General features: G+C 40.3%; 1 protein-coding gene across 3 annotated transcripts in view; it reads right to left on the minus strand.

The window, feature by feature from the left end:
* Positions 1-13,236, minus strand: part of fbxw7 (F-box and WD repeat domain containing 7) — an 80,239-nt gene that overhangs the window by 21,891 nt on the left and 45,112 nt on the right. Inside the window, exon 1 of one of the 3 annotated variants that reach the window (XM_028594434.1) lies at positions 2,109-2,657. The exons of the other annotated variants lie outside the window; for them this stretch is intronic. Within the exon in view, the coding sequence (XP_028450235.1) occupies positions 2,109-2,147 (39 nt within the window). The 5' untranslated portion in view covers positions 2,148-2,657. Of the gene's footprint in view, positions 1-2,108; positions 2,658-13,236 lie in introns of those variants that run through there. 3 annotated transcript variants of the gene reach the window in all.

Below are 13,236 nucleotides of genomic sequence, written 5' to 3' on the forward strand. Positions count from 1 at the left end.
GAATGAATCAATGCACCAAGACAACTGACATAACAACCAAAGCCTGAGTTTAGAGAGGCATGAGTACATGACCAGCACACCAACTTGTACTGCAGGTTTGGTGTCCCCTGGACATTACACTGTAATCTGACCAAAGATCTGTGATCTTTTCCTCACAAGTCTTAAACCCAACTGCCTTGTTCTTAAAGCGGTGATCTCACTGCAATGGCAGTTCAGTAGCCAAGGAGAGCCTGGGTGTGGGTATGCATGAATTTGTGTGTGCTTCAAAGTGGGAAAGAGAAAAGGGGGAGTACTGGCTGGCTTTAAGAGTGTGTGTGTGTGTGTGTGTGTGTGTGTGTGTGTGTGTGTGTGTGTGTGTGTGTGTGTGTGTGTGTGTTTGTGTGTGTGTACAAAACCTCAAACTAAATGCAGGCGTGAAAAAAAGCAGCATGTAACCAGCCCCTTCTTGTGTTTCAGCCTGGGAAAAAGGTAACCAAAGCGCGCAGTGTTTGTAAATCACCACTAATCAGTCCTCCCCTCCTTCCTCTTAGCCTCCCCTTCCCTATCTGGCCAAAAGCACGACAGATGGATACACAGAGAGTTAATGATGTTTTAAAGACAGCAATCACTCTAACATAATGTGTTGATTCATTTCAACGCAGACTACATCCTGCAGCATCAGTCACTTGAAAAATCTTTTCTCATTTTTCAAATACTTTTTCAAGCAGCCATGAAAACAGTTTCATCATGTCAATCAGCAATCACTTGAGACGCAGCAATGCATCTGAGAACTGGCCATATTGGAAAGAATTGGCAAGTTGTAGGATTGGTCTATTAAATGGGGAAAATGGGTTTTAACGTCTTCCAAAATAAGTCAGTCTTGGCGTTTCAGTGTCTTTCTGTACCATCAAAGCGCGGCATGAAAATATTCGAGCTCTAGGGGCTGACTTCAAAATCCTGATATTTCAGGATGAGCGCACACACAAAATAGATGAGAATACAAATGGGTCACCGTTCAATTAAATAAACTATTGCCCATTGATTCAGAATTACATTTTCACCTAATTACACCACTACACAGACAAAGTGCACACAGCTACACAGAAAAATCCGCCCATTGCAAGGGAGTGTGATTTTTGAATGATATGTGATTATTAAATTTGTTTACTTTACACACTCTGCGTAATGGATTCCCTTTCATATTCTTGTTTGTACCCCCCATTTCCAACTAAATGAGCATCATTTCATGGCTGCCATCCAGCACAATACACCCAACATCCTTGAGGATATTCTCTACCTCACGCAGTCTGACACAGTGACCCATTATCTGTGGTTGGAGCCTGAGGCGTGTGCACAATGTCAGGGAATAGGCTGCTCCAACAGGCAAGAGCAGACTGATCACATGCATGCATCTCAAGCAGTCACTTTGGTCCCTGCAAGATAACCACTGCTGCATAATGTAGAATCATAATAACCCTGCAAACTGGGGAGGATAGCAGGGGGAACAGGCTATTTTTGTTCATGGAACTGATAGTTATTTACAAAAGTGGAAGTCTGCATGTTTTAGAAAATATATGGATGTGATATTCTATCTATATGTATTATATACGTTATAACTAAATCATCAGCTAGGTTATGTTGAGGGGAGGACCACAGTTGATGAACAGTGCAGGGAGCATCGAGCCAAAGCTTATGCAAAATGGGATCCTATGCCAGCCAGAAACGGGAAATAGTGTATAACGCGGAAATACAAAAATATGTTCATCCAGCATTGCAGATTTGAATGGTCATACGAGTGCCACAGCAGTAACCACTTTACAAATACAACGATTAGCCCTGAATTGGTGAGGTGGCGTTTATTTACACTGCTGAAGTTACTATGAAGGAAAGGATGCATTTAACATTTAAAAGCAGCGTTGACATACTATATAGGCCCAATTAAAGCGGCTTCTCTGGGGGGGGGGGTCTGCTACACTGCTGTTCATCCTCCGCAGTGGCCGCACAATTTGCCGTGAGAGGCGCGTCAAAGATAATGAGGGCGACAAAGCGAGTCAAACACTAAATAAAAAGAGACGGGGATGTGTTGGAGGTGACACGGGCGGTTAATACAACCATAAAAGCCTACTCACTTTGTAGAAAATCATCTTTAAAGTGCCGTAGAACCCCATCCTTATAATCCGGTGTGTTTTCCTTTTTCCTCTTCAGTGACAATCGGTGAAGTCCAAATCTGTGTGCGTAGTGGGGAGATAGCACTGACAGTGTGAGGGCAGCGCACTCTCAGGTAAATCCGACGCCGTCTCTCATGTGAACATGCTCGGGCACGTCACCGGAGTGGCGTGCATGCGGTAGATTTCCCCGGTATAGGCATTCAAAAAAAAAAGAAGAAGAAGAAGAGGGGGGGAAAAAAAAGCTCTGCCGCGTCACGCCGACTTAAACGGGGCTCGGTCGGTGGGGTGAACAATGCGATGCGACGATCCCGGAGGCGTGTGCGCCGCCGACCAGCCTCACCGAGCAGGGAGTGAACAGATGAGGGAGAAAGAGGGTGACACTCGGCAGAAAGGGGGAGGAGTGGAGGTGAGAGCGTCAGAGCAGCAGAGCAGAGCTCTCTCCCTCCTCACAGGCTGCACGACGGCTCCTCCAAACAGGATCGGATTACAGCCTCCCCGGCGGAGACAGCAGGAATGGTGCAGTCCAACATTCAACACTGTGCGCAGCGCATCCTACGCGAGCAGGGAACCAGGGACATATGCGTAAAAAAGACGAGGCAGCACACACAGACCGGGTGGGGTACACACTTGTCCTTTTGCATAAAGGTGGACCCCCACTTGTTGCGGAATCAAAAACACACCATCCATCCATCCACCCAGCCAGCCCAAGGCTCTTCTCTCTATTTTTACGCTCTGCATCAAATATCAAATTTGCCTACATGTAAAGTATATGCAGTGGTGGAAAGTCACGTTATATTTTCTTTAGTACTGTGCGTAAGAACAATTCTGAAGCAAACCGTCTGCTATTATAATCTATCAGGCAACGTGTGAATGGATCCACCTTTGCTGCACCTGCTTATTTTCACACACACACACACACACACACACACACACACACACACACACACACACACACACACACACACACACACACACACACACACACACACACACACACACACACACACACACACACACAGAACAGTCCAATATTTGCATTTCAGTATGGCAGGTAATGAGTGATTGCCCCTGCCCAGTGTTTTACAGTTTGTAAAAAAATCACAACCTCAAGATGGCAGCTTTAGTTAAACAAAAATAACATTTAGCACAGATTAATGTACTACACATATTTATCTTGTTTAGCCATACAGGATACGTTCATCAGAGGCCTTTTGTTTGATTAATGTGGGCAAATTGAGAACAGAGAATATTAAACTGTGTTCCCTGCCAACTGTGCTGCAAGACAACAAACTGAAACATATTTCAACATCAAACTGACCAGCTGCCATTTATAAACAGTTGCATTTGTGTGTAGTTTAAATTAAACTTTAAGCATTTGTTTGCTAGCTTTTGGGAATGCCATAAAAAAAAAATTCTGGTATAGATATCCAGTTCATACCAGTTTGGAAAATGGTTTTATACATCTTTGTTACCCTTGACATCACAAGACGTCAGCATTAGATCATTGACACACAGGACACAATGAAGGATCATGGGAAGGGCTCTATTCACAGGTGATGGAGCATTGAGATCTGCCAGCATTTCAGACACTCCTGGTTTCCACCTGTAATTACTACGTGACCTGGCACAGAGGACATTTTCTAGGGCTTGTTACTGAAAAGAAAAACTTGGCAAGAGAGTTCTGGTAAAAAAAATCTGTCACATTTTTGAGCTCGAACTTGTGAGTTATTTTGGACTATACACAAAAATAAATTGATGTGACACTGCAAACCGTACAGCTTTTTGCATTGTGCAGACTGATCTCATAAAGTGGCTAAGTATGACACGCCAATTCGTATGCTGTTTTTGCGTGTTATCAAGACGCATAATCGCTTTTTAGCATGTTTATCAACGCCGTTCGGCCGCCATTGACCTACATAACGTTTTTTTTTGTGTTAACTTTTTTTTTTTAAGCCTTACCCAATGTTTCTTTCCTAAACTCAACCGTTTGTTTTTCTAAGTGTGTGACGTTGGTCACGTCTTCTTTTCCTATAGTACGATAGTACGGCACGTTCTTGCGATAAGACGCCACGTGGCAACAGCGTAGACATACACGTGGAAAGCTCAAAATGTGTACAGATAACACACCATTTGGCTTTAGGAAAGTGGCGTATATGTTTACGCAAAGTCATGATGCCATGTTGCATGGTGAATTACCATAGTAAATAAAAGTGAATCATATGCAGTAAGTCTGAAATTAATGTAACAAGAGATTTAAATCATGATCATTTGAGAAGACATGACCGGTGTAAGAGATTTGGCTAATCCTGGGATTTAGTCACACTTTCTCCACCACAGACAGGCACACAGAAAAGCACCCAAACCGGTGCACGTCAGGGTGCATCAGACAGAGCTGGTCGGGCTTTGTCTGTGTGTGTTTAAGGTGGCCCTCATGAGAAGGGCCCTCTCATTGCGCTCTACTGGCTCAACCTTTACACAACACATTGGAATGCTTGGCATGCGAGAGGGGTTGCACTGTGGCCTTTGAATAGGCCGTGGCCTCCTTTGTCGCTCTCCTTCTGCTAGTTGGTAAAGCATTAACAGCCTGCCCCCCCCCACCACCACCAAACTGACCTTCTGCTTATCAGAACCAAAATCATGCTGGTCCGATATAAAGCCGCAAAAAGACGTTTTTCTCTCAGAGCAGAGTTTTGTTATTATCAACAAACAAACCTGTTCAGGTACCAGTGATCCAACAGACAATGGCTCTAATATTTGAACAGCAGAGGATGTATCAAAATACACTCATTACATCGCAGTGCAGCAGATAGCTTGTGGGGAAATGCAAATGTCTCATTTGACTGTGCACAAATAATACACATCAATACCAAGGTTTCAGCACAGTGTCTCAACAGATACCGTACAAGCCTTGTACAAGTTGAGCATCCTTGGATGTATGAAGATACTGGAGGAGGCCATTAATAAATGAATGAGAAAATGATGGCTGCAAATATTGAGAAATTTCCTCATTAATTTTACATTGATCATTTCTTAAGCAATAAACTGAACCCTTACAATCCAAAAGGTATTTCAAAAGCAAGAAAATCCTCACATTTTGGAATAAAGTGTTTAATATTCTGACCAAGAATGAATTGATTTAGAGCTGAAATGATCAGTCAATAAATCGATGGACAGAATTAATCTGCAATGATTTATCAATCGTAAAAATGCCCAAAACTGTTTATTATTTTTATTTTAAAGATGATTTGAAGATTGGCTTGTTTTCTTAGTCTTCTATAATAGTTATTTAAATTTCCCTGAGTTTTGGACTGTTATTGTCAACTTTGGCAGTTAAGTTTTTACTTCCTAGACCAAACAAATACTCTACTAACCAGGATAAAATAATCAGCAGGTTAACCAATTATGTAAATAAAAGTTACTTTCAGCCCTAAATTGATTAACTAAAATGTCTAATAAAATTTCTGTTCAGTCCCTGATTAGAAGATTAGAAGCCTTAGAAGAGGTACTAAAAAGGTCTAACACCTGTCTAGTATGATTATAGGAACGTGAGTTGGCCTACTATTCCAAATCAACAGATGTTCACTACAGGAGAAAAGGAGCTTTCTTAAGCAAATGTTTAATGTGAGGTGGCGAACTTGAAGGAGGCAAATACTTCTTGGGTAGTGATGCATCACTAAACGGCACTGTGTCATTGTGCTCTCTGTGAAAAAAAAAAAATGAGGACTAGGGGATCTCCTCTCAATAGATTTTCCTGAAATGTTGAAGTGTGAGCCCCATTCCAGGCTGGACAGATGCAATGCATGTGGGGGAGGTTTGATGAATAAGGAAACCATGGATCATGGCATTCTGCGAAGGATAATAATAGCATCATCTGCATGGAGTTGAATTAACATATTCTGCAGCCACCCACGCGACTAAAACATTCAAGTTTGAAGGGGTAAGGTCAAAAAAGAAATTAAAGCAGGAGCCACTGGCCATCTCCCTTGTGACATCAATGGTGTTCATGGAAAATAAATGAACAGGGGTCAGTATTTGCAATTATTGGCAAATATTTAGGAATTTAAGATGCAGCATTTTAAAATGTATACAAGTAGAGAGAAAGCAATTAATAGAAAACACAATGAAAATCATGTACAAAAGCTACAGAGAGAACGTCAAAATTCAAGGAGCCAGTGTTGTCCTCATTCACACAGGTATACATACATACACTAAAAGGCTTAAAAGTTCCCATGACATGTTGCTCTTTGGATGCTTTTCTATAGACCTTAGTGGTCCCCTAATACTGTATCTGAAGTCTCTTTCCCGAAATTCAGCTTTGGTGCAGAATTACAGCCACTAGAGCCAGTCCCACAATGAGCTTTCTTTAGTATGTGTCATTTCTGTTTCTGTCGCTATTGAGGAGGAGAGGGGGGTCTGGTGTGAGTGCTTAAGGAAAAAGGAGAAATCCGCATGCAGAAAGCCAAAATAATGCTTAATTCATAACCTTTAATAAATGAATAATGAATATATGTGTTCAAAGTAAAGTGTGCACTGGCCATGTCAAATTCATAGTTTTACAAATAAACAGATGGACAACATTCAGTTGTCCTTGTCCTGCTGGGACACATTTTAGAGGTGTGGATTAAGATGGACAATGCATCGCTAGTTGTTCCTCAAAAGGTGTTCAATTTGTTGTGCAAGAAGTAATGAAGTCCAAGTAATCAATGACTGACTGTGTGTTTCATTGCATTTTAAAGACTTCAATTATGCTCTCAATAGTTATGTTGTCCAATCACAAGCATCATACCCAAATCCTCAGGACATCAGCAAAGCATACTTCAGCCCAGTAGCACTTGCTTGCTGGAAACTGTTGTAAGAAAAAGCTTCAAACTAAAAAGTGTGACCCTCTCCAAGAGCCACAGCCTCCTTCATACTGACCCTCATTACATTTGACCTACAACATGGTGGATAAATTGGCCTGCAAGTTTGGACAGCTTGCTCATTTGTCCAAAGCCAAGTTTATTTACATAGCCCACAATCACAAGTTTGTGTCAGAGTACTTAACAATCCGCACAATTATATCTGTACATTGACACCCTCTTTTATCCACATCAATGATATGATCAATGACACTTCCTTCCATAATAAAAAAAAGGCACCGTTTGTACAGTGAAGACAGTAGCACTAGCGGAGTTGAAATTTTGAGTAGATAAATGTGAAGTACAATATAAAGTCAATATTAAGTGGTATAAGTTTAAGAGTTTCAAGTATTATGATGCGTATGAAGTTCTGTAATGAGAAAAAGTCCACATTTAGTCAGGACAGTTTCAAAGTTTTAAAGCAATGTTTGGCTCTGTAGAGGAAGATTGATTTTCTTGAAGTCAAATAATTTCCCTAAAAAATAAAAAATAATAATAAACTATACGATAAGTAACCTCAAGGGGGGTTACTTACTATACGCTCTAATGGCAAGTAATGGAGTGATTAACATTTTTCGCCCTTTCTAATCCTTTCCCAGTAATACGTAGGCCTATCTAGATTTTGCATTTGGATGCAGCCTGAGCAGTCATATCTCATTTAGAAATGAAAGAGGGTTACGGAAATGTGTGTGATGAGCCAGGTGAAACTTGGCCGGGGCTGGCATCAACATTTACACAGAAACGAATAAACCTCTTTAATCATCCAGAATTACCATTCTGCATCGCAGATAAAGCAGACCAAGCCAAATTGTGCCTGCTGGGTGTTGCCTGTCATGTGTAGATCCCTAAATATGTTTGAGAAGGTGGTGGGAAACCATGTGACTTGGTGACTGACGGTGACTTGGTTGCATGCCTTAACCTTAACTCATGCATCACGCTGCCTTTGGTATTTTATCTCCTCTTGTGATACTGATCTCATCTGGAATACCATCTTCCCATACAACCCTTTATCTCTCCAACAAAGCAGCAATTTGCATGTTTGCTGTTCTAAAGAATGGATTTCAAAAGAAAAAATGCCTGAGTAACCTCTGAACGGAGATTTTACCTTAATCTTAGTGCAACAGAGAATCCTATTTAACACACACACACACACACACACACACACACACACACACACACACACACCTGTTAGATGCAAAGCAATTCTATTGATCAGTATGTATTAGCCACTTTATTACATACTGATCCATCCATCCATCCATCCATCCATCCATCCATCCATCCATCTTGTCATGACATTTTTTGCTGACATTCACGATCCCCAGTGGATGAAACCTAATGACTTTGGAGACTTTTCTTCTAGCGCCACCAGCAGGGCAAAATGTTCACTTATCCCGTAATATATCAACAACTACCAAATGGATTGCCATCTAAGTTTGGACAGAAATTCACGGTTCTCAGATGATGTAACCTAAAAACTTTGGTGATCCTCTGGTGCCCTCATGAGATTGACATTTGTGGTTTGGGGTAAAATGTTTAAAAAAAAATGTCTGTAGAGACATTCATGCCCCCCTCAGGATGAACTGTAGTCGCTTTTGTGATCTCATGACCTTTCATGTAGCGCCATCATCGGGTTAAAATTGGAGTTTGCCAAAACTTTAGTTTATTACTAAACTAATGACATTATGACTGCTAAACATCCGTATGTTATCATTGTCATCGTGTGCATCGTAGCACGCCAACGTTAGCATTTAGTCACTTGTTATACAACATTACAGTGTTGCTATATGAACTTCACATACTCTGTATAATTAAAAGTGGTGTGTACTGTATGTTTAGCACTTCTAAGAGGTGTGCAAGTACAGTACCCACTCAAAAACACATAATTTACCCTATTCTAAGCTTATGATGTAAGCGGCGCTCTGCATTTAAAGTTTAACAGTTCAAAGTTATATGCCAGTGACACTACTAATGATAGAGTTTTGAGGGGAATGATGCTCCTCAAAAAGTTTCCTTGAAAAATCAACAATTTTTACTGTGATGAAAAGATCATAAACTCCAGTATAGAACAGACTGTAGTGTTTCTCAACATGACAAACCGGTGAGGAACAAAAGAGCGAAGAGTGCATGGTGGTAACCCCTCCACTGGTAAGATAAATGGAGGGATACTTTTTAACAACTTGTAGACTGTCAAATTTCAAGAAAGAAAAGGACAATAAAGACAATGATCAGAGAAGGTGGATCCTACTGACCGGTGAGCCTCACTAATGGGGTAATTGGAAAAAAATGCAGGTTGAACATCTTCAAGTTTGCTCATCTTTAAGTTGAAAACACAGCTCTGATAGCCAGGTTAAATAGAGAAGTGGCACAAATGGACAGTGACCAAAAACAACCAACCTTTTGATAAGCGCTAAATACGTGACTCCCATGTTGACACAGAAATCCAATTTTCAGAAAATGAAGGGCACATTTGATCTTGTTTAGATAGGTCTACTGGCTTTGAAAGCCAAGGCTCTTGTCTAGAGTGTTTGGGATTATGATTATCTCTGATGGACCACCAGCAGAGTGGGGGATAGCAACCTTTTTAAGTGCCTGACTTGACTGCTATCAACTGCGATGTCTGATGGCACAAATGGCACGAATATAAGTCCAATATTCACTCTGTTTTAGCCCTGGTTTTGGTCTTTACCAACTCCTGAGGGAAATATCTGGCTCTTCAGCTGCTAAATGCTTCACTATGTTAACCAGCTAGTAGATATCTGTGTCTGTCTGTCATCTGAGCAGGTAGTGTACAGTGGGTTTTTAGAGATTTTTTGCTGAAGCAGCTGAATCTTTACACATTATGGCTGCTTTGAAGAATCCATCTTCAAATAATTGTATTTGTTCATAATTAAGAGATAGAATAATTGCACAGGTTGATTACATATTTGACATTTAATTATTATTATTAAATGTGCCAATTAATTACTCTTCCACTATTTTTTAATTACGTAATTCAAATGCAGCTTTAATGAATAAATTAGTTTACCAAATTTGATTTAAAATCTGTAGCAAATATTTCTATGATATTAAAACTCAGAGGTAAATGCATCAATACAAATGGCCTGAATAGGTGGAAATATTTGTCTGTATTTGCTTACTATTGCTACCATCGGCCATTGTGTACAGACAATCCCAAATGGCAAATGTATCGTGTATCCCTCCACATTAACAAATGCAGACACTTAATAGTGCTATGCACTGTGAACACAGAAGACGTGGAGCTATTACTTAACAAAACAGCCTGAGGTGAACTGAAAATTACTTGTGAAGAAAGAATGCACCAGTAAGATGATCATAAGTAATGCAGTGATTTTGCTCATTAAGTGTACTGTGCTATGGGATCATATTTACCACCGTTTAATATGGTAGGACTGAGGATCAAGTAGCCTTTTTGGCTGAGGCAATAAGACTTATTAAGAAAAGTCACCTAGGTTGGAATTTGTATATGAGGAAAAGAGTGGACCTCATTGTTCTGAAAAAAGACTGGCCATGCTACAACACAGTAAAGGCACAATACTAAGCAAACTGAGACCATCTTTAGAGAGCGTGGTTAGATGGATGATAGTGATGCCGATAGAGATGGGTCTCCCAAGGTTTAAAAGGCTAGATGGAATGACAAAGGTTAAGGGTCATACATGTTTCATTTTAGGAAGGGCAGAGGAGCAGTGAACCTTGGAGCACACACACACACACACACACACACACACACACACACACACACACACACACACACACACACACACACACACACACACACACACACACACACACACACACACACACACACACACACACACCAGTAGTTGTAGACAGAAGAGACAATCTATGTAATAATGAAGAGTTAAGAGAATAGGCAGGTTAAACACTACTGCTACAGTACTCTTTAAATATGGTGAAACATATCAGTCAACTCATAAAAGAAGCTCAACAATAGATAAGGCTAACATAAGAAAACTTTACTAAACATATGAGATAAACAGCCCCTTACAATAGGAAGTTTATTGCAAAAGCTTTGTCTTCAAACCTAATAAACCGCACCAGGGAAAAGCACAGAACAGAAGTATAAAAATGTACTAACTAGGTCTGCAGTAATAATTGGTGAACATATAGGTGGTTGCCATATGTCCATTGAATCTTTTTTTTTAAAGATTATTTTTGGGCTTTTCCGCCTTTAATTTAACAGGACAGCTACGTGAGAAAGAGGAGAAAGGGGAGGGAAGACATGCAGGAAATCGTCACAGGTCGGATTCAAACCCTGGACCTCTGCGTCGAGGCATAAACCTCTCAGTATATGTGCGCCTTCTCTACCCACTAAGCCAACCCGACCACTGTCAATTGAATCTTGAGACGGAAATCGGTCTGGCAGCATGCAGTGTCTGAGACGTTATATCCCATGCTGGGCAACATGGAGCCAGACGGAGGACAGAGGAAAAACCCAGCTGCTGCCAAAAGGAAAATGCATTTCAATGTGAAAAGGACAGAGTTTGGCATAATTCCATCAAAACTCCTTAAAAGTAAGACTTCTGCTACAAGAACTTGTCTAAATATGATGCTAATAAATTAGAAGATGAACTAACATTGCCGTTGTTAAAATAAATTAATTAAGGTGAATTTTAGCAGGCTTTTAGTGAGTATTTCCAAATTTCTGTTGATTGCTTAACTCTCAAAAAAAGAGGCACAAACACTAAAAGCAGTGGTTATGTGTCACTGATTCGATTCAGACTGTGCTGCAGTCTTCTACTCCTCCCTGCCTCCAACTCATATAGCGTCTGACACATACTCAGAGCACTCCTACACACCGAACTACACAGAAGACACCACTCTCTTACTTCCTATCTTGCAGAGAGTGAATAAGGCAAGAAGAGTATATCGGGTCATTTGGAAAAGCACCTTTTTCGGAGCCTTGAGTTTGTTGATTTGTCTGCTCATGTGTAGTGCTTTATGCCATGCATAATAGATACAAGAAATCCCCCAAGAGCCCTGGCAACAAGAAAATACAATGCATAGTCACATACTAGGCAGCAGAGTGAAAGTCTTGGGCATGAGGTGATATTGATATACAGTACTGTACCAGAAGGTTTGTAGGTAGAGCGAGGTTTTCCCCCCAACGTTGTTATGGAAGTTTTATTGTTTGAAATACAATTAGATTAATATTGTTTGAAATTCAATTAAGTCACAGGCATCATATCCATCAATAATTTCTGAAAACTGTATGTTTTTCTTAAATAACACAAATCACACAGACGACAACTAAAGATAAAAACGCAAGACTTATATCAGAATAAAGCATGTTTGTGTCTTGAGGACAGGAAAATGATTGTTCAGTCAACCATCGTGTCTGTGCTCGACTATGGAGATATTTATTCCTGTGCTGTTCGCTGGTACTAATAACTTGATGCAGTTTATCATTGTGTTTTGTGTTTCACGCCAGGAGATAAATATCATATTCATCACTGTGTGCTATATACACACACACACACAAGTAGGCTCACTAGAAACAAGAAGAGAGCTTTTAACATATCTGTTTATAAAGCTCTCCTGCAAAAGCTGCCTCAGTATATCTCCTCAACTTTAATGCTCACCAAACCAAATCTCAGGCCTGTGTAACCCTAGTTACCCCTCGAGTAAATACTACATTTAGGAAGACTGCATTCCACTAATTTGCACCTTAGAAATGGAATCAATAACAGAGCATTTTAAGTCTTGAATGTCTCATCCCACTGGCCATTTTCAACGTTTAACCTCAAAGTCATTTAGTGATGTCTGTGGTTGTCCCGGATGCTGTATGTCCTTTTATGATGTTCTTTGTATGCATATATTGCCTTTGTTTGTCTGGCGATGTCGGTTTTTCTTTTTCTCTGATCAACTTAGGTCTCTCTTGCAAAAGAGAGCTTGATTTCAATGAGATTACCTGATTAAATAAAGGTTACATACTGTATATTTCACAGTAGTATTATTTTCTATCACAATGTCGTTTGTTGGCTTCATTGTTCACACAAACTGCAAAGTAAAATGTTTAGATATTTTAGTATTAGAATTAAAACAGTATGTGGCGTTTGATTACACACTCCATTACTGTTGTGGCTTCTTTGTGTCCCTGTTCTGAGAGAAATAAATGGACTGAGAAAATAAGGCTACTATTTTCCCTT

The sequence above is a fragment of the Perca flavescens genome, chromosome 2, assembly GCF_004354835.1.
Source record: "Perca flavescens isolate YP-PL-M2 chromosome 2, PFLA_1.0, whole genome shotgun sequence".
NCBI classification, from domain to species: Eukaryota; Metazoa; Chordata; class Actinopteri; order Perciformes; family Percidae; genus Perca; species Perca flavescens.